This window comes from Camelus dromedarius, chromosome 28, assembly GCF_036321535.1.
Source record: "Camelus dromedarius isolate mCamDro1 chromosome 28, mCamDro1.pat, whole genome shotgun sequence".
NCBI lineage: Eukaryota > Metazoa > Chordata > Mammalia > Artiodactyla > Camelidae > Camelus > Camelus dromedarius.
This window is the reverse complement of record NC_087463.1, coordinates 7325929-7347128: the sequence shown is the minus strand read 5'-3', so window position 1 is coordinate 7347128 and position 21200 is coordinate 7325929. Positions and strand designations below refer to the sequence as shown.

General features: G+C 36.4%; 1 protein-coding gene across 5 annotated transcripts in view; it reads left to right on the top strand.

Annotated features, from left to right (window-relative positions):
- SMAD2 (SMAD family member 2) overlaps positions 1-21200 on the top strand; it is a 70454-nt gene that overhangs the window by 23048 nt on the left and 26206 nt on the right. For all 5 annotated transcript variants that reach the window (XM_031441962.2, XM_064480323.1, XM_031441960.2 and 2 more), the window contains one exon: positions 734-1022. In XM_031441962.2, coding sequence (XP_031297822.1) covers positions 787-1022 — 236 coding nt within the window. In that variant the 5' untranslated portion in view covers positions 734-786. The remainder of the gene's footprint in view (positions 1-733; positions 1023-21200) is intronic.

Genomic DNA, 21200 nt, shown 5'->3' with positions numbered 1-21200 from the left:
TCAAAGGCTACCATTACTGAGGTATAAATAGCAAGAATGAAAGTTGAAAGATGGTAAAGAATTGTATCACGATGTGAGAAGAGGAGCTATGTTTGACTTTGTTCACTATGCATATTGTTACTTAGATAAAAATGAAAATAATATTTTTTAAAAGAGCCTTAATTAAAAATCTTCTCAAGGGTTGGTAAAATGAACCAAATCTTTTCTTCACAGACTCTTTACCTTTAGTTTTTTATTCTTATGCCTTTTCCTTTGTTACAACTTTAGATTTTACTTTATGATACTTAGTTATGAAAGTTTAAAACTGGAGAAATTGGGCTGGTAAATTTTTTAAAATATTTTTTTTTTCAGTTTTGAGAACAGATTGAAATTCTAAAAAAAAGTGAGGAAAACTTTCTTTTGGTGAAAATATTTTCTTGATTCCATTAAAAATTAAAAATAAAGTAGCATGGGTGATGATAAACTTGTCCAGTGTTGATAAGAGATTTTACTTGCAAAATTATTATATTTGCCCACTTAGAACACTGTCTTGTTTTTAGAATGATTTGTTTCCACAGTTCATTTAAATTAGTAAAGACATTTTCGTGGGTGAAAAAGATAACTTCTATAAGTCTGTTGTGAAAGTAATAATTTGAACTTCTGTTTCATTTTGTAATTTGATTTTGACACTGTGTTGAAATTACTGTTGATTGTAAAGTTAGTCTCTAAATTACCCTTTCCATATCTTTTCTAGGTTAGATTAAAGAGGATATTTTCTTAGTGTGGATCACTGCCTTTGGTAAGAACATGTCGTCCATCTTGCCATTCACTCCACCAGTTGTGAAGAGACTGCTGGGCTGGAAGAAGTCAGCCGGTGGATCTGGAGGAGCAGGTGGAGGAGAGCAGAATGGACAGGAAGAGAAGTGGTGTGAGAAAGCAGTTAAAAGTTTGGTGAAGAAGCTAAAGAAAACAGGACGATTAGATGAGCTAGAGAAAGCCATCACCACTCAGAATTGTAATACTAAATGTGTTACCATACCAAGGTAAGTGTTGTTAGAGCAGAAGTTTGATGGCCATGCTGTTGAAAATTGCTTAAAGGAATCTGAAGGAAAGTTACTGGAATTTTGTTACTTTTCAAGTCACCTGTCAACTGTGATTATTAAAATATGACAGCTGTTTTTAACCTGTCGTATTAATTTGTTTGACTCATTAAGACTTATTTATTTTGTAAATCATTTTCTTGAACAGCGAGAAAGTTTAATCAAGCAAAATAAAACCCTTAGGTTGTATTAAGTTTTATCTTCACTGTCTTCATTTACCTTCATTGCCCAAAGGCTTCATGGTATGTTATCCTAATCTCTCTGATAGAATGACTTTTGAATAAAGATTCCAAGATGTTTCTATCACTAGTGCAGTAGGGACTGGCAGTTTTCTCCTCCCTTGGTCAAAACTTTAGTCAGTAAGGAGTTAACAGAAGCTGCTAACATTGCGATGAATTTTATATAGTTTTGTTTGAGTTTCAGCATTACTTCTAAGAAAACAGTATGTTAGGCAGCTTCCTAGGTGTCACAGGTAGTTAGAACCTCTCTTGAAGACCTACCTCTCGTATTAGAAAGACCTGTTATTTAAGAGGTTGAAGTTTTATTAGTATAAATTTAATCATTTATAGATCATTATCAATATCAGAAATACTTTTTTAAAAATAAAGTGGCTAGTGGTTTTTTAAGTGTTTTAATGTGCACAACTGTTTGTTACATTACAGGGTTTTGGGCAGTGACAGTTTATAGCATTTCCGAAAACGATTATTTGCAGTGTCGTAGAAATAGGCTAGCATATGGCATATGAAACCATTCTACTTGACATGTTCCTAATGAGTTTTGGGAAATACACTCTGGGTGCTTGTTGATAATAGATCCCAGTAACGCCAGCCTGTCTGCTTGCAAATCCTGACACTAAAATGTGTCCTGCCTTTTTCGGTAGATTAATTATCCATTTCTCTTACCTTACTTGTTTTCATGTAGTTTTTAAATGAGTCACTTTTCTTAGTTTATTCTTTCGTTTAGAAATGCTTATGAGTGCTTGCTGTATGCAAGAGACTGGTTTTAGGCACATGGGATACAGTATGAACAAAACCCAAAGTTCCTACCCTCCTGAGGGATAGATGTACATAGGAAACAAGTGGACAAATTAATGTAATTTGAAATGGTAATGAGTACAAAGAAAACAATGACTGAAAAAAAGCTGCTTCGGGTTGGATTGTGACACTTAAGCTGAGCCTTCAGAAGTAGCAGCTAGCTGAGGGCAGTCTGCTAGGCAGAGGGAGGAGTGAGTGTAAAGATGCTGAGGTGGGCCTGGAGGATGTATAGCATTGCAGTAGAGGTGAAGTGGTACAGAATGAGAACAAGGCTTGGAAGGAGTCAGGTCATATAGGGCATCATAGGGCACTGTGGGAGTTTGAATTTTAGTCTAAATATAATAGAAAGCAAATAAAGTGGAAATACAGTTTTTAAGTGGACTTTTTAAGTTTAAAACCATTTTTAAAGGATTTTTTTTTACATTTATATTTTACAAAGATTATTCTGGCTGCTGGATACGAGTGGTTGGGGCAGGGAAGAGAGAAAGTGTGTGTGTGTGCGCGCGCATGCGTGTGCACTCACGTGTGCAGTAGACTGGTATAGTGGTCTGGAAGCAAGGAAATCAAGAGGCTATTAAAGTAATACAAAATAGAGATGCCAGAGGCTGGGCTGGCATGGTGCTAACACGTGAAGTGGACGGATTTGGATGGAAGTTGAACTTGACAGGACTTGCTAATGAATTGGCTAAGCGTAAGTCAAGCTGTATTTGTTGATTTGTCATTGTATAACTTCAGGTATTTCAGTTCAGTAAACATTTATTAAGTGCCCACCCCATGTGTGATGACTGGAGTTAAAGTATAGTCTTTGTTCTTGAGTTGCTTACTCTCTAGTAAGGGAGATAAACTTTAACAAATAAGGAAGATCATTTCGTAATGTGCAGTAAGTGTTCTGAAAGATGTATGTATGCTCAAGGAGCTGTGTCCAGAGGAGGGGAGCCTTGCCTACTCTGCAGCTTGTGGAAAGTTCTCCTCCTGGACAGAGATTGGTTGAATCTTGATGGATGTAAAGGAGGAATTTAGTCAGGAGAAGCTCGATTCATCCAGATGGCGCTGTGTATTGAGAGCACGGTGGGAGGGGAGAATTGGTGAAGGGTGTCCTGGGAGGGCAAAGTGGGAGAGGGGAGACATGGCAGGTGTGAAAGGCTGTGTGTGTGAAGGTTATGCCATTTTTACTCATAAAAATAACTGCAAAAATTATAAATAATGTATCAAAAACTAGAATTATAAAACCAAAATCACAAAATCATGACTAGGTAAGGTTTATTGCAGGAATGCAAGTGTGATTCCACTACAGGAGATCCGTTAATGTGATAAACTGTGTATTTAAGAACACTGATCATCTTGATGGGTCTAGAAAGAGCTTTCTATCAAATTCAGTGTTTATTGATGTTAACAAATTAGAAATAGGAGTCTTCTTAACTTCATAAAGCATACTTTAAAAAATGTTAACACTTAATATGAAACTTAAGAAATACGCCAAATTATTAATAGTGGTTATTTGTAGATTACCTGAAAAAAGAAATCTCTTGTAATTTTTTCCTAATATTTATATATAAAAGTCTGTGTTACTGTTATAGTCAGCACAATTATATGCTTAAATAGGACTTTTGGGCAATACTTAGACTATTCTTGTCTACCTTTTTTTACCCTTTAAGTCAGTTTTTCTGTTAATGGGCAATTATATTTTTATTTTTATTTTCTTAACATTCTAATACATGTATTTATTTCTGTTTTTTCTTTAAAAAAGTATGTTCCTTAACAACATAAAGTAGTATGTGTACATGATTGTAAATGCAAACACAGATTATACAGTGGAAAACTGTCTGCCTCCTACACCTGTTGTCACCCTTCTCACCCAGGTGTGGTACTGGTGTCTTGTATATGTTTCCAGGAGAATGTGTTTCTTTTTAATGCTGTCACTGACGTTTGGATTTTGTTTTCCATCTTCTAAGTTTTTAAACATCAGAGTAATTGATGCAAACTTTTTTTTCATATTTCAGTTTATTAGGTAGAATTGTTACAGTTTGACTGCACATATTACAATATATTGCATGTAAATATATATACACATAATTGACTTAAACCTTATGCAGATTGTCAACTTTTGTTTTTAATTTCGTATTCCTACTCTTTTACTTCTCTGGATAATCCAGGAAGAATTACAGAAAAGTCTTTTAAAATCCAAACAGTGGTAGCCTTCAATTCAGTCTTGCTTTACATCTTATCTGGTATTTAGGCTAAAAGGACTGGATCCCACATGTCTCGTACACTGTTTTTTACATTCTTTTTGTTTTTCTTGTTTCAGTTTGGATATTTTCTGTTGGCTTCACTTTGAGTTTACTGGTCCTGTTTTGTGCTGTGTCCAGTCTTCTGTTAAACACATCCCATAAGTTCTTAATTTCAAATTTATTTTTCATTTTTAGTATATTTCTTTGGCATTATAGATTCTTAATCGCTATTGAAATTCGTGTTTTTTCCTATTTTCCTGAATTCTTAATATATTTAGAATAGTTATTTTATGGTTCCTGTCATCTCTAATATCTGGATCATCTTTCAGTCCGCTTCTGTTATTGTCTGTTCGTTCTTTTATCATCACGTTTTCCTGCCTCTTCATATGCGGTGCAGTTTTGATTGTATGTCATATGTTGCATACAAGAGAATTATAGATGCTGCAAATGATACTCTCCCCAAAGAGTAATTGGCCTTTCCTATGTCAGGTAGATAGAGAGGCTGATCACCTCAATCTTACCAGGGAATGACCTGGGTTGAGGCTTGGTGGCCATTTTAATTTGATTTAGTCTACCCCTGGCACATACCTTTTCTGCAAATAAGGCTCTCCTAGGATTTTGAAAGAAAGCCTGGCAGGTCTCTGTCCTTCAAACACTATGGGGGGGTTCACCTCTACCCTTTTTTCCGTAGTTGAAGTCTGGCTGTTAAGCCCCCCTCTGCTTGCGCCTTCAAAATCAGGCAGACACCTTTGAGGGAGGAGACTCTTGTGACTGTCAAAGTTTTGACGGTTATTTTCTTCAGTGGAGTTTCTCTTCCCAGACCAAGCCTGATCCTCAGCCTGTGCCTAGAGTCTGCAGATGACCCCAGGGAAGGAAATGACAGACACCAGTCAGTTTACTAGAAATGTTCCCTCTTCTCACAGTTTTTGTTCATTTAGATCTATATACTTTGATAGCTCTCCATTGGCTTTGAACTGGGTTTTTTTTGTTGTTGCTGTTGCTGTTATCTTTCCCCCGTAGTTGTTGCAACAGGGAGCATTAGCCTGCTGTGACCTGCTTATATTACCTGGAAGTAAAATTGTGACGGTAGTTAAAGTGGAACTCTTCTCACTTTATTCAGCGACCCTAAATCTGAGAACAATAGATTGCAAGTAACTGACACTTAGCATTGTGGTGCTATACCATTCATGCAGGATTTGCAGAAAGGGTTCCCTGAGGTGACTGTTGCTACAGCTAACCCATCACTCACCTCTGAGCCATATAAAGAAAATACAAGAGTTCATGAGAGGGATCCCATGTGAGAACTTTGGAGAGAGTACTGTATGCTGTGATATTTCCCCTTTCCTTCATCCAGACTGGGGGGCTTCAGGGGGAGATTCTCAGTTGAACATGAGGTTTGGGAGACAAATAGACTGGTACCTTGCTGTCACCTGAAAAAGACTAAAAAATCAGAGAGCAGCTGGAGGTGCTCCTGTGTCAGCAGAATGAAGGAAGGGCGCTGTGGGAAAGGCCTGCACGTTCAGCGTTCAGTGCGTCAGTGATGCAGGAGTTTCCCGTGGGCCAGGTGCACTTTCCTAAGGTAGCTGAAGTTGACTTGTCTTGAAAAGATCGACTTGGAGAGTCAAAGTGACCCATGCTGGCCAGCTAGAGAAGTTTGCAACAGGAACGAACTACAGGGAAGAGGTAGCATTTAGGCTTCTGATGTTGACCAGGTTACCCGATCACCTTGTTAACTGTCACATCAGATTTCAGTCAAGTCAGTCTGATAAGGCTGTTCCCTTTTCCTCTAAAGCCCCTTCTTGCTATTCCAGAAACTTACAGGGCCCTTGAGAATAACAGCTTAGGAGTCCTAGAGGGGGTGAGGGTAGCAAAATTAAATGAGAGAATAAAATTTTGATTTAGATCCAGGTAAATTTTTAATTTCTGCAAAGAAATTTATTGTTAATACATATATCTACTTGGGTATGACTATAGAGTAGCCATGAGATCTCTTTGAGATTTTATATGTTGAAAGGAGGAAAACAGTTTGAGAAGAGCTTGTTTGAGGATAGTGATATGGGAGGGCTCACAAAGTCCAGCGTTTTGAATAAATTGTCTGTATTCTCCTTTGGAAAACTTGGGAATCCAAATTTAGTGCTGCTGGGGACAGGTAGAATATTTGGGGAGAGGAGGAATTCTGCACAAAGTATGTACCATTTTAACAAAACAAAACATCATTTTCTAAACATAAAGTATCTGACGGTATACCTGTTAAATTATCCAATGACACTTTATTTCTAAAGAGTCTATTTTATAACTAGAGTTTTCTTCTATTACCGTCACATTTTTCCCCTTGAACTTAGATTATTCTCCTCCAAATCCAACATTCTTTAGCTTTGCTTTTGAGTTAAAATGGGAAGCACTGTGAAATAGTTGTCTTGAGGCTCTTATGAAACTATGATCATGAATAATGCTTAAATTAGAACTGAAATATATACAATTTTTGATTAACTCCCTCATCCCAGACTTTTTTCTTTTATGAGCTTTGCTTATCTTTATGGCTTTATATTTATGTAAGAGGGTGTAATTTTTCCCTAACTTGATTTACTCTGAGTTTGCTAGGCCAGTGGGGGAGAGGAGGTTAAGGAAGGCTATATTTGTTTTAAGGATGTTGTAAAAGTTCAGAGTCAGATACTGAACACAAATTTATAATGAAAAATAACAAGTAACTTAAAAGAATATTTCCCCATAGTTTTTATGTGATGGCTTATATAATTTGCATTAACAGTAAAACGTTAGTCTGTGTACATTACCTAAACATTTTAACCTGTACATGTAAAAGCGCATTGTCAACTTTAAGGTGCTATACAAATGTGAGTTAATTTTTATGTTTCGTGCATTTAATTTAAGAGATTAGAATGACCATATACTTATATTTTCTGTTAGGATTTCTTTTGTCATTTAGGATAATATTTTTTTAATTATTAAAAACATGAAATATATATTAAAATAAGTATTCCTGGGCCTATTTTAGTGTTAGCTTTTTTTTTTTTTAAGTAAAAAGCTTGTTTTTTGGAAGGACTTGAAATATCAAAATCAGAAGCAGCTATTTTTAGAATTGATATTTAAATCTTTTCAGTGATAGGGACTAGTTTACTTGTGTGGGAGACTTTTTTTTTTTAATTTTTCCAAAGACAGTAGACACATCTAGCAAAATCTCACAGTAGTATTTTTAACAAGGTGGAATTTTTTTTAGTCATTACCTGGTCTTTTCTTTTGCTTCTAAGAGCTATTTGAAACCAAAGAATAAGAGTATCAGTTTTATCTTACTGAACTCTGACTTTGGAAATTCTCTTGTGTTGTCGTTCCGGCCCCCCCCCCCCCCGCCCCCCACGTTTTAATTTGGGAGTGGCTCTACTTATTTCCTCATTCACACATTCAAGAATTTTTTTTTTCCCCTGAGAAAATAAATCTTATAAAGAAATCTCTAGTTTTTATAATTAAGCACATTTATAAATATTTTACTTATCTGGGCTACTATACCAAAGTTATTTAAATTCTGGCTGTGTTTTTATTTTTAGTAAACTATATTAGAGGCAGAATAGTGTTACTAATTAAGAATGCAGCCTCTCTCCGTGGCACTTACTAGCTGTATGACCTTAGACATGTTACTTTATCTCTGTGCTTCCATTATCTCACTTGTCAAATGGGGTAACAATGCCTAATTTGTGAGTTGTTGGAGCATTAAGTGGCTATGCCTAATACATAGTAAGTGCTTAGTTAGTATGAACTACATGTGGGATGGATCCCTCCCAAATTTGATTTTGATGTGAGACTGATAAAGCTATAAACATGTACTGAGAGGACATGAAAAAGATTACTGCTCATGTAAATGAGGTTTTCTTGGGGAAAGCAGGGCAGGTTCCCTAACTGGTCCAAAAATTACTTGAGAAAACAGTGATAGACGTGGGGCTAGGATAGCAGTTCCTACCTCTTGTGTGTGCCCAAGTTTGGCTGGTTTAAAATTCCCGCTAGCCCCAAGGGAGGGGGCTTGAAACTATCAACAGTCAGTATCAGAAATGGAGTCCCATTCCTCATTAAACTTAAACAGGATAAGTGAAAATTAAACCACAGCTAGGTGCATCATAGTCAAACCCACAAAAGAGAAAATCTTGAAAGCAGCTAGTGAAAAGTGTTACCTACTGGGGAATGGGGAGGACAGGTGACCTTTCATCAGAAGCAAGGGGGCCAGAAGATTATAAAGTGATGTCTTTGAGAAGCCATAACCATAAATGTGTATTTGTTTAATAAAAAAAAAAAAGAAAGCTTCAAAATACATGGTATAAAACTTCATGGAATTAATGGATCAAATTTGCAATTATAGTTGGAGAATTCAGTTAGACCAAAAAAAATGAGTAAAGACATAGAAGACCTAAATTATACTATTGAACACTTATTTGATATTTGTAGAATACTAAATCTAAAATCAAGATAATACAGTCTTTCAAGTGCTCGTGGTAACCTCGCCAGCAAAGACTGTTTGCAGGGCACAAGTCTCAGTAAATATTAAAAGATTGAGTAGGAGGCAAGTATGTTCTCTGCCAGCAATTGAACAACCTTAGAAATCAGTGCCAGTAAGATATGTATTAAAAAATGGGGATTAACACAATTCTTTGACCCATGGGTTATTTAGAAGAAAACCATGAGGGAAAATGTTTTTCAAACTAACTGATAATAAAACAACAACGTATCAAATAAGTGAGATACAGCTAAAACAGTGCTTAAGGGGAAATTTATAGCTTTAAAAATTATACTAAAGAAGAAAAATTATCTAAGGCTTCACCTAAAAAGCTAGGAAAAAAGGTCAAAGAGCATAGGAAGTAGAAGAAATATTAAAAATAAGAGCAGAAAATCGATGATTAGAAAAGGGACAACAGAGACAGTCAAAAATTGATTCTTTAGAAAGATCAATAAAATTGATAAATTCCTGTAATATTGATGGAGGAATAAAAAAGTGAGAGAGCCTATAACCATAAATTACTTAAACAACTTTATGCCAATTTATTAATAGTCAGATTTATTTAAAAAATGTTACCCCAGCAAGTGCAAGAGGAAGTGGAATATTTGGAAACCCCTATATCAATTAAAGAAATTGAATTCATAATCAAAACCTTGCTGATGAGTGAGGGGAGAATTCTGGCATGGAGAAAACTACAGAAGAGGAGCCCCAGATTCTGCTTAAAAACTTGGCCAGTCACTAGTCTGACCCCTAAATCCACACGTGTGTGGGGTGGACTTAGTATAGTCTCACTGAAGGTAAAAAACTGATTTGAATTATTCAAAGACAGAATTTACAGTTTGAGTGCAAACAAGTTAATTGCATGCCAAAACAGAGGCAATTAACACTTACCGGAAGAATATAATGGAATCTGGTACTTCCACCATGTAATGTTCACAGTGTCTAGCATACAGTCATAAATTAATAAACATAAGAAGAACAAAGAACATGTAGCCCTCTCAGGAGGAGACCAGTGGAGACCAACCCTGAGATAACCTTCAAGTTGGAACTACCATGTAATAAATTAACAGAAATATCATATTTATGAATTGAAACACTCAATAGTATTGTTAGTTCTCTCCCAGTTTATCAAAATCAAATCTATTTCCCATGAAGCCCTAAAAAATGTAAATTTATTTTTCATAGACTATACAGACTGACCCTAAAATTTACGTGGTAATATATAGGACCTAGAGTACCCAAAGCAATCTTGAAAAAAGATCAGCAAAATTAGAAGACTTAAATTATCTGACTTCAAGACTTTCCATTGAAGCCACAGTAATCATACATTGTGATTCTGATATAAAAACAAACATAAATGAGATAAAATAGAGAACCCCAGAATAGATACTTATACTTAGGTAGTTACTTGATTTTTGACAGAGATGCCATAGCAATCCAGTAGGGACAGGAAAGTCTTTTCAGCAAATAATACTGGAAGAACTGGATATCCACATGGAATAGTAAACACTGGCCCCACCCTGCACCATTCAAAAAAAAATTAATTCCGGATGGATCATAATTCTCATCTAAAAGCTAAAACTATAAAGCTTTTTGTAGGAGAATATACTTGTGACTAGGAAGTAGGCAAAGGGCTTTTTTCTTAAAGGATATGGAGAGCAATAAGAGGAAGTTACTAAGTTTTAGGCATCATCAGTGTTTAAAAAGCATTTCATCAAAAAACATTAAGAAATGAATAGAGTGGAAGAAAATATTTGCACACCAATTTCTGACAAGAGGATTGTACCCACACTTTATAAAGAATTGCTATAACTCAGTAGTGAAAAGGAGAATAGCCTGATTTTAAAAATGGGCAGAAGATTTGGATGCATCACAAGAGACGATAAACAAAGGGCCACTGAGCAGCCGGAAAGTGTGCAGTATTGCTAGGCATCAGGAAAACGCTAATTGTGAAACCGCAATGAAATACCATTGCACAACCACGCTAATGGCCTACCCTGAAAAAAGCCAGATCAGTGATTGCCTTTGAGGGGAGGGGAGGGGATGACAGAGATTGACTGAAAAAGGATAGGAAGGGCTTCCTGGCAGGGTTCAGGGTTCCCAATTTATGCATTTGATAAAACTCACAAAATAGTATAATTAAGATTTGTTTTACACTGTAAATTTTACCTCAAAAAGTGAACGACGAACTCTAGATAACAATAGACACATGATTAAGTGTCTAAGTTTGAAGTATTTGCAACTTAATTTTTAATGTATCAAAAAATGAGATGTTTTGATAAATAGAAGCGAGAACAGCATAGGTCAGGGCCTTTATTGGAGTTTTCCAGGGAAATAATGGCAGTGCTGGGTAGATTTGCTGAGTAAGTTTCGGACTGGGAGTGCGAGGGATTTCGGCCAGTCTCTGGGCTGTAGGGTGGCTCCTGCTTGCCTAGTACCTAGCCCTAGGGCGAGGTAGGGCCGGAAGCACACAGACTTGGTGTGGGAGTTTGACTAAGTAGCTAGGGTTGTGAGCTCTGGACTGGTTGATTGTGTTTCAAAGTGAGCTCTCGATGGAGTCTCTTGCTGTCTCTAGACCTGGGAGGGGCAGTTTCTCCAGGGTCAAAGCCCCAAATGCCTGAGTATCAAGGATAGAGGAAATAGGAAAAGATAGTTAATACATATTTCAATAAAGTATGAAACTATGGATTTTCAGCCTTCATTCTTCAAAAGTGTACCTTGGAAAATTTAGGCTCTTAAGCCAGCCAGAAGTGGATATAAATCCTGGCTAGTGTCTCAATAGCTTTGTGGCCTTTTGACTTATTTAACTGCTCACATTTATTTCTTTATTTGAAAATAATGGTCCAGTTAATTCACTTATGGGGCTGATAAGAGTATAAATGAGATAATACATCTGAGGCACTTTGAATAGTACCAGGTACATAACAAATGCTTTTTTTTTTTTTTAATACTTAGAAGAGTTTTTAGACTGTCCTGAAGTCAGGCAGTCAGATAAATTCACTAAATGTCGAGCTGTTGTATGTGGGATGGTGATATCACTATGGTTAATTTTATAGTTGATAATGTAATATAATACTTTCTTCAGGATATATAGATTTCACCTAGCAAGTACTTTTATTGGTTTACCATTTTCAGACCCATCCTTCTCCTCCTTACTCTTGTCAGCAGCTGAATATTGTGCAGGTTGAGGCTTTTCATCTTCTAGTAATGTACAGACGTTTCTTGTGGACCTCCCTTAATATTGCTTAAATGTATAGAAACATATTTTATTGTAAACTTAATGCTTATGAAAAGGCTAATTTATACTGAGTTCTGTAACCAAGAAAATTCTAACATTAAGTTAATGAATGAGGCCGTTTTTGTTACTACTGATTTTCTGTTCCCATTGTGATTGTGGTGCTGAGTGCTACCCATGACTGAAGCTCTTTTTAGGTCAGTATAGTACCATGTTGTCCTGTGTTGCTAAATTCTCTACCTCTTTTCTCTAAAACCGCTATGAAACGTAGTTTATTTAGCACAGCCTGATCTCACTTAGCCTTTTCAGTGTGATGCCATCATTTACGTGTAGGTCAGTCTCCCTGCTTACCTTTGGTGCTGAGGTGATTATCAGACCCAGATCCAGACCCAGACAGAGGTGATGAAGCAGAGCGAGGCTGGTGCTTGTCTGAGTTACCCAGGATATGTGTTTAGAAGATTATGTAAGTTACTGTTTACTTAGAATAAAAATGTAACTTAAAAAATTACTGTAGGAACCAGACAGACCCTTGACAGTACTGTATTTGAGGTGCCCAGGGATCCCCAGATTTCAGCCACAGAAATACTGATACAGACGCTGTGAAAGTAAAAGCTCAGAAAGCCCCTGGTAGAATGGAAAGTGCTGTTGGACGTGAGCGGGCTGGAATCCTGGCCCTGCCACTTGTGAAGTGTATGACCTTGGTGAGATTGTTTTACTGTTCCTCTGAGGCTCAGTTTCCTCAAATTTAAAATGCGGTAATAATACATAGCTTGCAGGTGATTATGAGGTCCATAATGTATTTGAAATCTCACATAGTTCCTGACATATAGCAGCCACCTTATGAAGGTAATTATTATTACATATTTCATTTCACTGGTTCTAAAATGTACTTTTTTCACTGTGGGATGAATCATATAAATAAAATTTGAAGTTTTTCTTTTTAAGTTTAATGCAAGATAATTTTTGCATTTTAGATTTATTGAAATAGGGAATGTGCAGAGGACTTTTATAAAATAGTTGTCATAAGCAGTTCTATCTTTCTAACATTTTTTCCTGCATTCGTTTCTTTTAATATCTTTTAGGAACTTGAAATTATAACTTTCCACTCCTTGTTAACAAACTGGAAACCAGGGAGATACTTTTTTTCCCCCACTGTTATTTAAAATATTATGATTTAGTGTGACTAGGAAAATTGTGATCCAGTTTTTATGCTATAAAAATACTAATTTAGTTACTAGGTACCTTGTTTGCTAGGTGTAGGTGTACAAAGACCTTTGGGAGCCCAAGGTGTTAGAGGGAATTGTTTTCCCCATAAATAAAAACTGTGGTTAGAAAGAATCAATCTGTAAGGAAGAGGGAACAATAAAACTGCCTGATTAATTCCCCTGAACTCCTAGGTCTTAAAAATTGGCCTGGTTTGCTAAGCATACCTAAGGAATTAGTAGGTAAGTCAGAAGGTGGCTAGGAAGGGGCTGTTGACATAGATGTGTGTGGAAGAAAACAGGTTCCTAAGGCCCGTGTCAGATAGAGAGGACATTCTGCTGGAAGAGCATGAACAGGGCTTGGGCTGGCGTTTCGTCATCTCCTGTAGTGAGCTGTCCAGAGGGAGCTGAGACGTCGCAGGATAGAAAATAACAGTCTGTACTTCTTATTCTTATCTAAGGTTAGAAGCATATCTTTTAATGGAAATGTCAAGACAGCTTGACTTACATTTAATTCTGTGGCAGTATTTTCTTTTGTTTGATTTGTTTAATTTTGGTAAAAGGCAATACATTCATGTGGTTTAAAAATCTGTATTTCATGTGTACACATACACATGCATGCACACATAAAAACAACATAGTAAATAAACCTGTTGAAAAGTTTCCCTTCCCTTCCCCACCTCCAGTAACTACTGTTCATGGTGCGTGTGTCTCTTTCCCGCATATAAACACAAATACTTACAGAGATTTTCACTTGTCTTTTTTATACAGAGAATAGCTGTACATGCATTTTTATTTTAATATTGTGCATGCTTTTTTCACTTTATTATATTTTAGTGGCCTTTCCATATTGATTCATGGGGAGTTTTATCATATACTAAATTACCATATGAGTATTTTTTGTTGCTATTGTCCATTTTGATTATTGTTTCATTATCTGAAGTTCCTTTTTTTTCCTTTGGTTTTTTTAAGGTGAAATTTTCAAATGGTAAAGTACACAAATTGTGAGTGCTTAGTAGGATTAGATTTAACAAGTGCATATACAGTGTGTATCAAGATACTCAACATTTCAGTCTCCCAGGAAGTTGATTTTATCCTCTTTCCATCTAAAGGCAACCACTGTTTGAATTTTTTTTTCACTCTCGGTTTGCCCCTTCTAGAACTTTATGTAAATAGAATCTCTCATGTTCTGCTTCTCTCGGCTGAGTATTTCTGAGATTCTTCCATGTCATGTGTGTCAGTAATCCTTTTTCCAGATTGTTTTGCTTTTCAAGGTCTTTTGCATCTCCATATACATAATTAGATCAGCTTATCAGTTGCTAGAAAATATCTTGCTGAAATCATTTTTGCAATGGAGTTGAAAAAATAGACCAAATATTATTAGGGAATTAGACATCTTAGTATTGAGTTGTTTAATCTTTGAATGTAGTGTATTCCTGTACATACTTAGATTTATTTAATATCTTTCAGCAAGATTTTTAGTTGTTAGTACAAGGGTCTTACACATCTTGCATTAAACCTTTTGTCTAAGTATTTTACGTTTTGACACTATTGTAAATGGAATTTAAATTTTTAATTTTCAAATAGTTTATTGCTATAATAGAAATATAATGGATTTTTATAACCTCCCATTAAATCCTGCAACATTGCTAAATTCACTAATGAGTTGTAGAGTTGCTTCAGATTTTCTGTGTAAACAATGATGCCATTGTTCAGGAAAAGCGGAGTTTTTATTCCAGCTTTATTGAGCTTATTGACATATAACAAATGTAAGTTTAAGGTGTACAATGTGATGATTTGATACATTTTGATATATATTGCAAAATGATTGCCACAATAAAGTTAGTTAACACTTCCATCCCCTCACATAATTACCTTTTTTGCATGTGTGGTGACAAGGTTTTACGGTCTGCTTTCTTGACAGCTTTCAAATATATAATAGAGTACAGGCAAACCTGGGAGATACTGTGGGTTCTGTTCTGGACCTCACAATAAAATAAATGTCATAATAAAGCGAATCACTTGAATTTTTTGGTTTTCCAGTCCATATAAAAGTTACATTTATGCTACACTGTAGTCTGTTAAGTGTGCAGTAGCATTATATCTTTAAAAAAAGAAACAACATGCATACTTTAATTTAAATACATTTTATTACTAAAAAAAATGCTAGCCATCATCTGAGCCTTCAATGAGTGGTAATCTTTTCTCTGGTGGAGGGTCTTGCCCCGATATTGATGGCTTCTTCCTGATCAGAGTGATGGTTGCTGAAGGTTGGGGTGGCTGTGGCAATTTCTTAAAACGAGACAGCAGTGCAGTTTGCTGCTTTGATTGACTCTTCCTTTCACCAACTATTTCTCTGTAGCGTGCGGTGCTGTTTGATAGCATTATACTCACAGTAGAACTTCTTTCAAAATTGGAGTGAGTGCTCTCAAGCCCTGCTGTTGCTTTATCAACTCAGTTTATGGAATATTTTAAATCCTTTGTTGTCATTTCAACAATGTTCACAGTATCTTCACCGGGATTAAGTAGATTCCATCTCGGGAAACCACTTTCTTTGCTCATCGATAAGAAGCAGCTCCTCATCCGTGAAGGTCTTCTCATGACGAGGCAGCAGTTCAGTCACATCTTCAGGCTCCACTTCTGAGTCTAGTTCTCTTGCCGTTTCTGCCACGTCGGCTGTTGGTGCCTCCCCTGGAGTCATTCCTGAGGGTTGGAATCAGTTTCTTCCATGCTCCTGTTAATGTTGATATTCTGACCTCTTGTGGATCACGAATGTTCTTAATGGCATTTAGAATGATGAATCCTTTCCAGAAGGTTTTCAATTTGTTTTGCCCAGATCATCAGAGGAATCACTATTCATGGCAGCTGTAGCCTTACAGAATGTATTTCCTAAATAATAAGACTTGACAGTCGAAACTACTCCTTGATCGGTGGGCTGCAGAATGGATGTTGTGTTAGCAGGCATGAAAACAACATTAATGTCGTTTCACATCATCATTGTTCTTGGGTGACCAGGTGCATTGTCACTGAGCAGTAAAAATTTGCAAGGAGTCTTTTTATCTGAACAGTAGGTCTCAACAGTGGGCTTAAAATATTCAGTAAACCTTGTTGTCAACAGATGTGCTGTCATCCAGGCTTTGTTATTACACTTATAGAGCATAGGCAGAGTTGATTTAGCATAATTTTTAAGGATCCTAGGATTTTTCCAAATGGTCAGTGAGCATTGACTTCAACTTAAAGTCAGCAGCTGCATTCGCCCTTAACAAGAGAGTCAGCCTGTCTCTTAAAGCTTTGAAGCTAGGCATTAACTTCTCTTCTCTGGCTATGAAAGTCCTAGGTAGGATCAAGGCTGTTTCGTCCACCTTGAAAGTCTGTTGTTCCACCTTCATTAGTTGTCTTAGCTACATCTTCTGTGTAGCTTGGTGGCCCTTCTACCTCAGCGCTTGCTGCTTCACACCTTGCCCTTTACACACAGAATAGAAGGGAAGAGAAAATTGTCCTGAGTTTGGTCTAGTTTTTTGAGTGATGTAATTTGAAAGCCATTTATGGGAAGAAATTAGCATGTCTAGAAAAATTTAGGCAATTTTCTAACCTCTCCTAAAGAACCAAGTACCTATCCACCAGCTGATTGTCAGGCACTGTTTTTTCACTTCTTTTTAAAATATTCCATGTATACCCAAAGAGGAGTCTATAAATGTCAGTTGATGTGGTTGATAGTATTGTGCAGGTCTTCTATTACATACAGGTTTTGTTTGTTTGTTTTGGTAGGCTAACTGTCCAGAGAGTTACTGAGATTACTCTGATGGCTAATTTGTTCATTTCTTCCTTTCGATCTGTCAGTTTTAACATCTTGTATTTTGAAACTGTATTGTTAAATGCATACAGGATTGTTAATGTCTTCTGATGAATTGACCCTCTTAATGAAACGTCTCTTTTTATCTCTGGCAATATTCTTAGACTTACAGTCTTATTATTTCTGGCACTATGCTTTATTAAACCTACTGCTTGTATGCACTGTGTATTTCCATTCTTGTATTTTCAGCTTACCTATATACTATGTACAAAGTACATGTTTTTGTAGACATTTTGCATCTTGCATTCATTCTGACAAGTCTGCCTTTTGTTGGAGTACCTGGTGTATTTATGTACATGTTATCATTGATAGGTTTGGAATTAGTCTTTTCTTCACATTTTACTCTTTTCAGTTATCTGTTTTTTGTTCTTTTCTCCTTTCTTTCCTTTGGGATTATTTTTTAGTTTTTAATTTTCGTTTTTAGTTATATTTTTAGTTATATCTCTTTGCCCTTGGGGGAGGGGATTTGCTTTCCCCGCGGACAGTGTGCATCTTTGGTTTTGCAATAATGTAGTGGTTTTTAATGCATCCTGTTGCTTCGGCTGCTGCTGTCATATAAATGACATCTCTATACTTTTAAAGTTACAATTTTTTTCTGTAGTTGATCATCCCCTTTTTGTAGAAATTAAGAGAAGAAAAGAATGTTGTCTTTTGTTTATTTACATACCTATACTTCCTAGTTTTCTTAATTTTCCCCCATGATTTAGAGTTTCCATCTGTTGACATTTCCCTTTATCCCGAAGAACTTTTCTTTAGCATTTCTTTGTGCAAAGTCTGCTGGAAATCTCTGATGAGAAATTGTCATTCACATCTTTATGCCTCTGCATGGATGAATTTTTCTGGTTTGGCTGCTGTCAAAGTTAAACAAAGCTGGACTTTGGGTAAAGGTGGTAAAAACAGATTTTATTCAGTAAGCATTGTAGTAGGAAGGAGATCTGAGCTCAGTTCCAACTTGCACAGAGGTAACTGGCAGAATGAGGGGAGTAGCAAGAGGGTAATGAGTGGGGTCTCGAACAGAGTCAGGGAAGTGAAAAACTACCCAAAAAGTAGGTAAGAGGCTTGGTCAGTGTCAGTGTGATTAGGCCATCTGTGTCTGCTAACTGGCATTTATCTATCCACAGTTAGACTTATACCCTCCCTCAGAGGATAGATGGAGACCCTGTGTTTCCTAATGATCGGTTACATTTCAAAGGAATAGTTTTCAGGTCCTTGAGAAAGACCTTGTAGAAGTCACATATACATCTCAAAGAGACAGGAAGGATTTGCAATTTTAAACATTTTAAATGGATGCTCTAAGAAAAGGAGGTCAAGGCCTATGGACGAGTGTTAGCTGGAGCAAATGGTAAATTCTTTTGGCAGTCTTGAGCTTTTCCAGACAGGAACTCAAATGGATCTAGGCCATATCATTGCTAGTAGCCATGCTAGAGTCTGGTCACATCTCTTACTGCAGGGGTTTGGATGGAGTTCTTTGTGCCAAGAATTTTTGTAGTTCTACCAGTTTAAAGATTTTCTTTTCATCTTTTGTTTTTAGCAGTTTGAGAGTGATATGCGATATGCCCAAGTGTGTTTTTGGAGTGTGTGTGTGTGTGTGTATTATATATATATATATATGTGCCCTTTTTTGGGTGTTGAAACTGCTTGGTATTCACTGAGTTTCTTGAAAGTATAAGTTCAGTTTGTCACTGAAGTTGAAAATGTTTCAGCCATTATTATTTCAGATATTTTCTTGTCTTTCCATCTTTCTGGATTTGCACATGTTACTGAGACTGTTCATTTTGTTATTCAATCTTTTATTTCAGTTCTTCTGATTGGATACTTTCTGTTGATCCATCTGCAGATTCACTTACTCTTCTGTCTTCTCCAACCATTGGGTTAATTTTTAATGTCTGATTTTGTAATTTTCAGTTCTAGAGTTTTCATTTCATTCGTTTTTATAGTTTCCATTACTCAGCTGAGATTCCCATCTGTTCATTAAGTCCATGAGCATATTTATAATAGTTACTTTAAAATTCTTGCCTGTCAGTGCTCCCTGGGGGTCTGTTTCTGCTGACTGTGTTTTCTTTTGACTCGGGGTAACACTCTCCTATTGCTTTATGTTTAGTTTTTTGTGATTTTTTTTTTCAATACTGGATATTTGATTTGGGACCAAACATTGTAGAGACTAAATTCTGTTATCTTCCTCTGAAGGGTGTTGATTTTTATTCTAACAGATAGTTTTGGCTGACCTCTAAGGCCAAACTGCCTCTGCAGAAAGCCACAGCTGAAATCTCAGCTTGTTCTTTCAGATTTTGAAGTGCTGGTTTTCAGCAGTCCTCCAGTCTCCCACATGTATAGTTTAGGGGTCTGGACAGAGTTCATACCCCTATTTAGATGGTTTTTTTTTCCCTTTGTGGCTTCCTTCATTATGGGATTTCCCGCTTCTTTTTTCCAGCCTTTCCGGCAGCCCCCAAACCACTCTCTAATTCTGCAGGTCATTAAAACCACTATTTTCTGCTTAAGGTCTCGTTGCCCTGGGTAGCTTACATTGTGGGGTGCCTTTGGATGCAGAGCCACGTAAATGCAGCTCTCATCCAGTGCAGTTCCCCCCTTACAAAGGTTTACTTGCCTTCAATTTGTATCTGTTTTTGGTCTCCTCCTTTGTTATCAAATAGTTCATTTTATTATATTTTGTTCAGAGGGTATCATTTTTATCCAGAGGAGGTTTTACCTAATTGAGGCTGCTCTGCAGGCCGAACCTCTCTTCTGTTTTGTTTGTGTATTCTTTTGTTAATTGCATGCTACTTGCGTTATTGAGGATTCATAATGTGTTTCAGGATCTGATAGGGCCAGTCTCTTTGTCAGAATTTTCCTGGTTGGTTGGTTATATTTTGGATAATTTTGTCTGGGTCTTAAAATTTTTTTAATTTTTTATTGAGAGCACATCAAATACATAAATTTGGCCCAACTGATACTGCTCTGATGTTGTGTTCCTCTCTAGGAAGATGTGTTTTCTCTACTCAGTTTACTTTGTGTTCTTTAGTAATAATTAAAATGTTTCTTTGTGTAGTTTTGACGCATTTATAATTACATTTATTCTAGATGCTTTGTATATTTTGTGGTAAATTGATTCTTTAAAAAAATTCTAATATAAACAAGGAAAAATTTTACTAGCTAGAGCAAATTTAACACTTTAAAATAAAACTTCCAGTTTGTGAGAGAGAAAATAATCAATAGAACTGAGGCTTAAATATACCCTACGATGGCAGTTGGAAAGTAGCTGGGTTAGAGTTGGGATCTAGATCTTTCTGCCTCTAGAGTGCCTGTTTTTAACAACTGATTACTATTTATTGTTCTCTGATTAATCTCAAGGCTTGAATAAAGCACAGCTTAAAATCTTTGTGCCCTCTTACATTATGGTTCTCGTGACAGCTCCAGATTTACTTGAGTGAAATGTTCACTTTAATCTCATAAGAGCCGAATAGCCTCTTTATCTAGTCTTGTCAGTCATTTTCCTCAAATCATTTTTAAGGAGAGAAAAGTAAGACCTGTACTGTTCCTTCTGAGGTTTAAATTCAGATTTATGAGATGCCGGAATTTAGTTGATTTTATTGTATTTTAAACTACATGGTGCTATATGTTTCCAGTAGATATTTGATAAATATCTTAAATACAAGAACCATTTATGGCATGGTGTTTTAGTACACCTTCAGGGAAAATAGAAAAGGTGTGAATTATCTTCCAATTTCTTGACTTTTTCTGACTTATTTTTATAGTCTGAGAAAAGGAGGTTAGTTTTCTGACACCTAAAAATTAAGAGAATCTGTAAAATATCACAAAAAGCTGTTGGAAAATGTCTGAAAATGAAATTTTAAAAAGCCATCCAGTATTGTACTTACTGTAGCCCCCAAAGCGTGGTGTGAAATGTTGCTGGAGCCCAGTGGCTGTGCAGGAGGCCCTGGAGCGCTGAATCCCAGCCGCCCACGTGAAGTGTGTCGCCCGCCAGGAAGACCGCACTTCTCACCACGGCCCTTTGAACTGCTGATTGAGTTAGCTCATTAGCAAAGTATACATCTGGAATTTAATCAGTTGTTT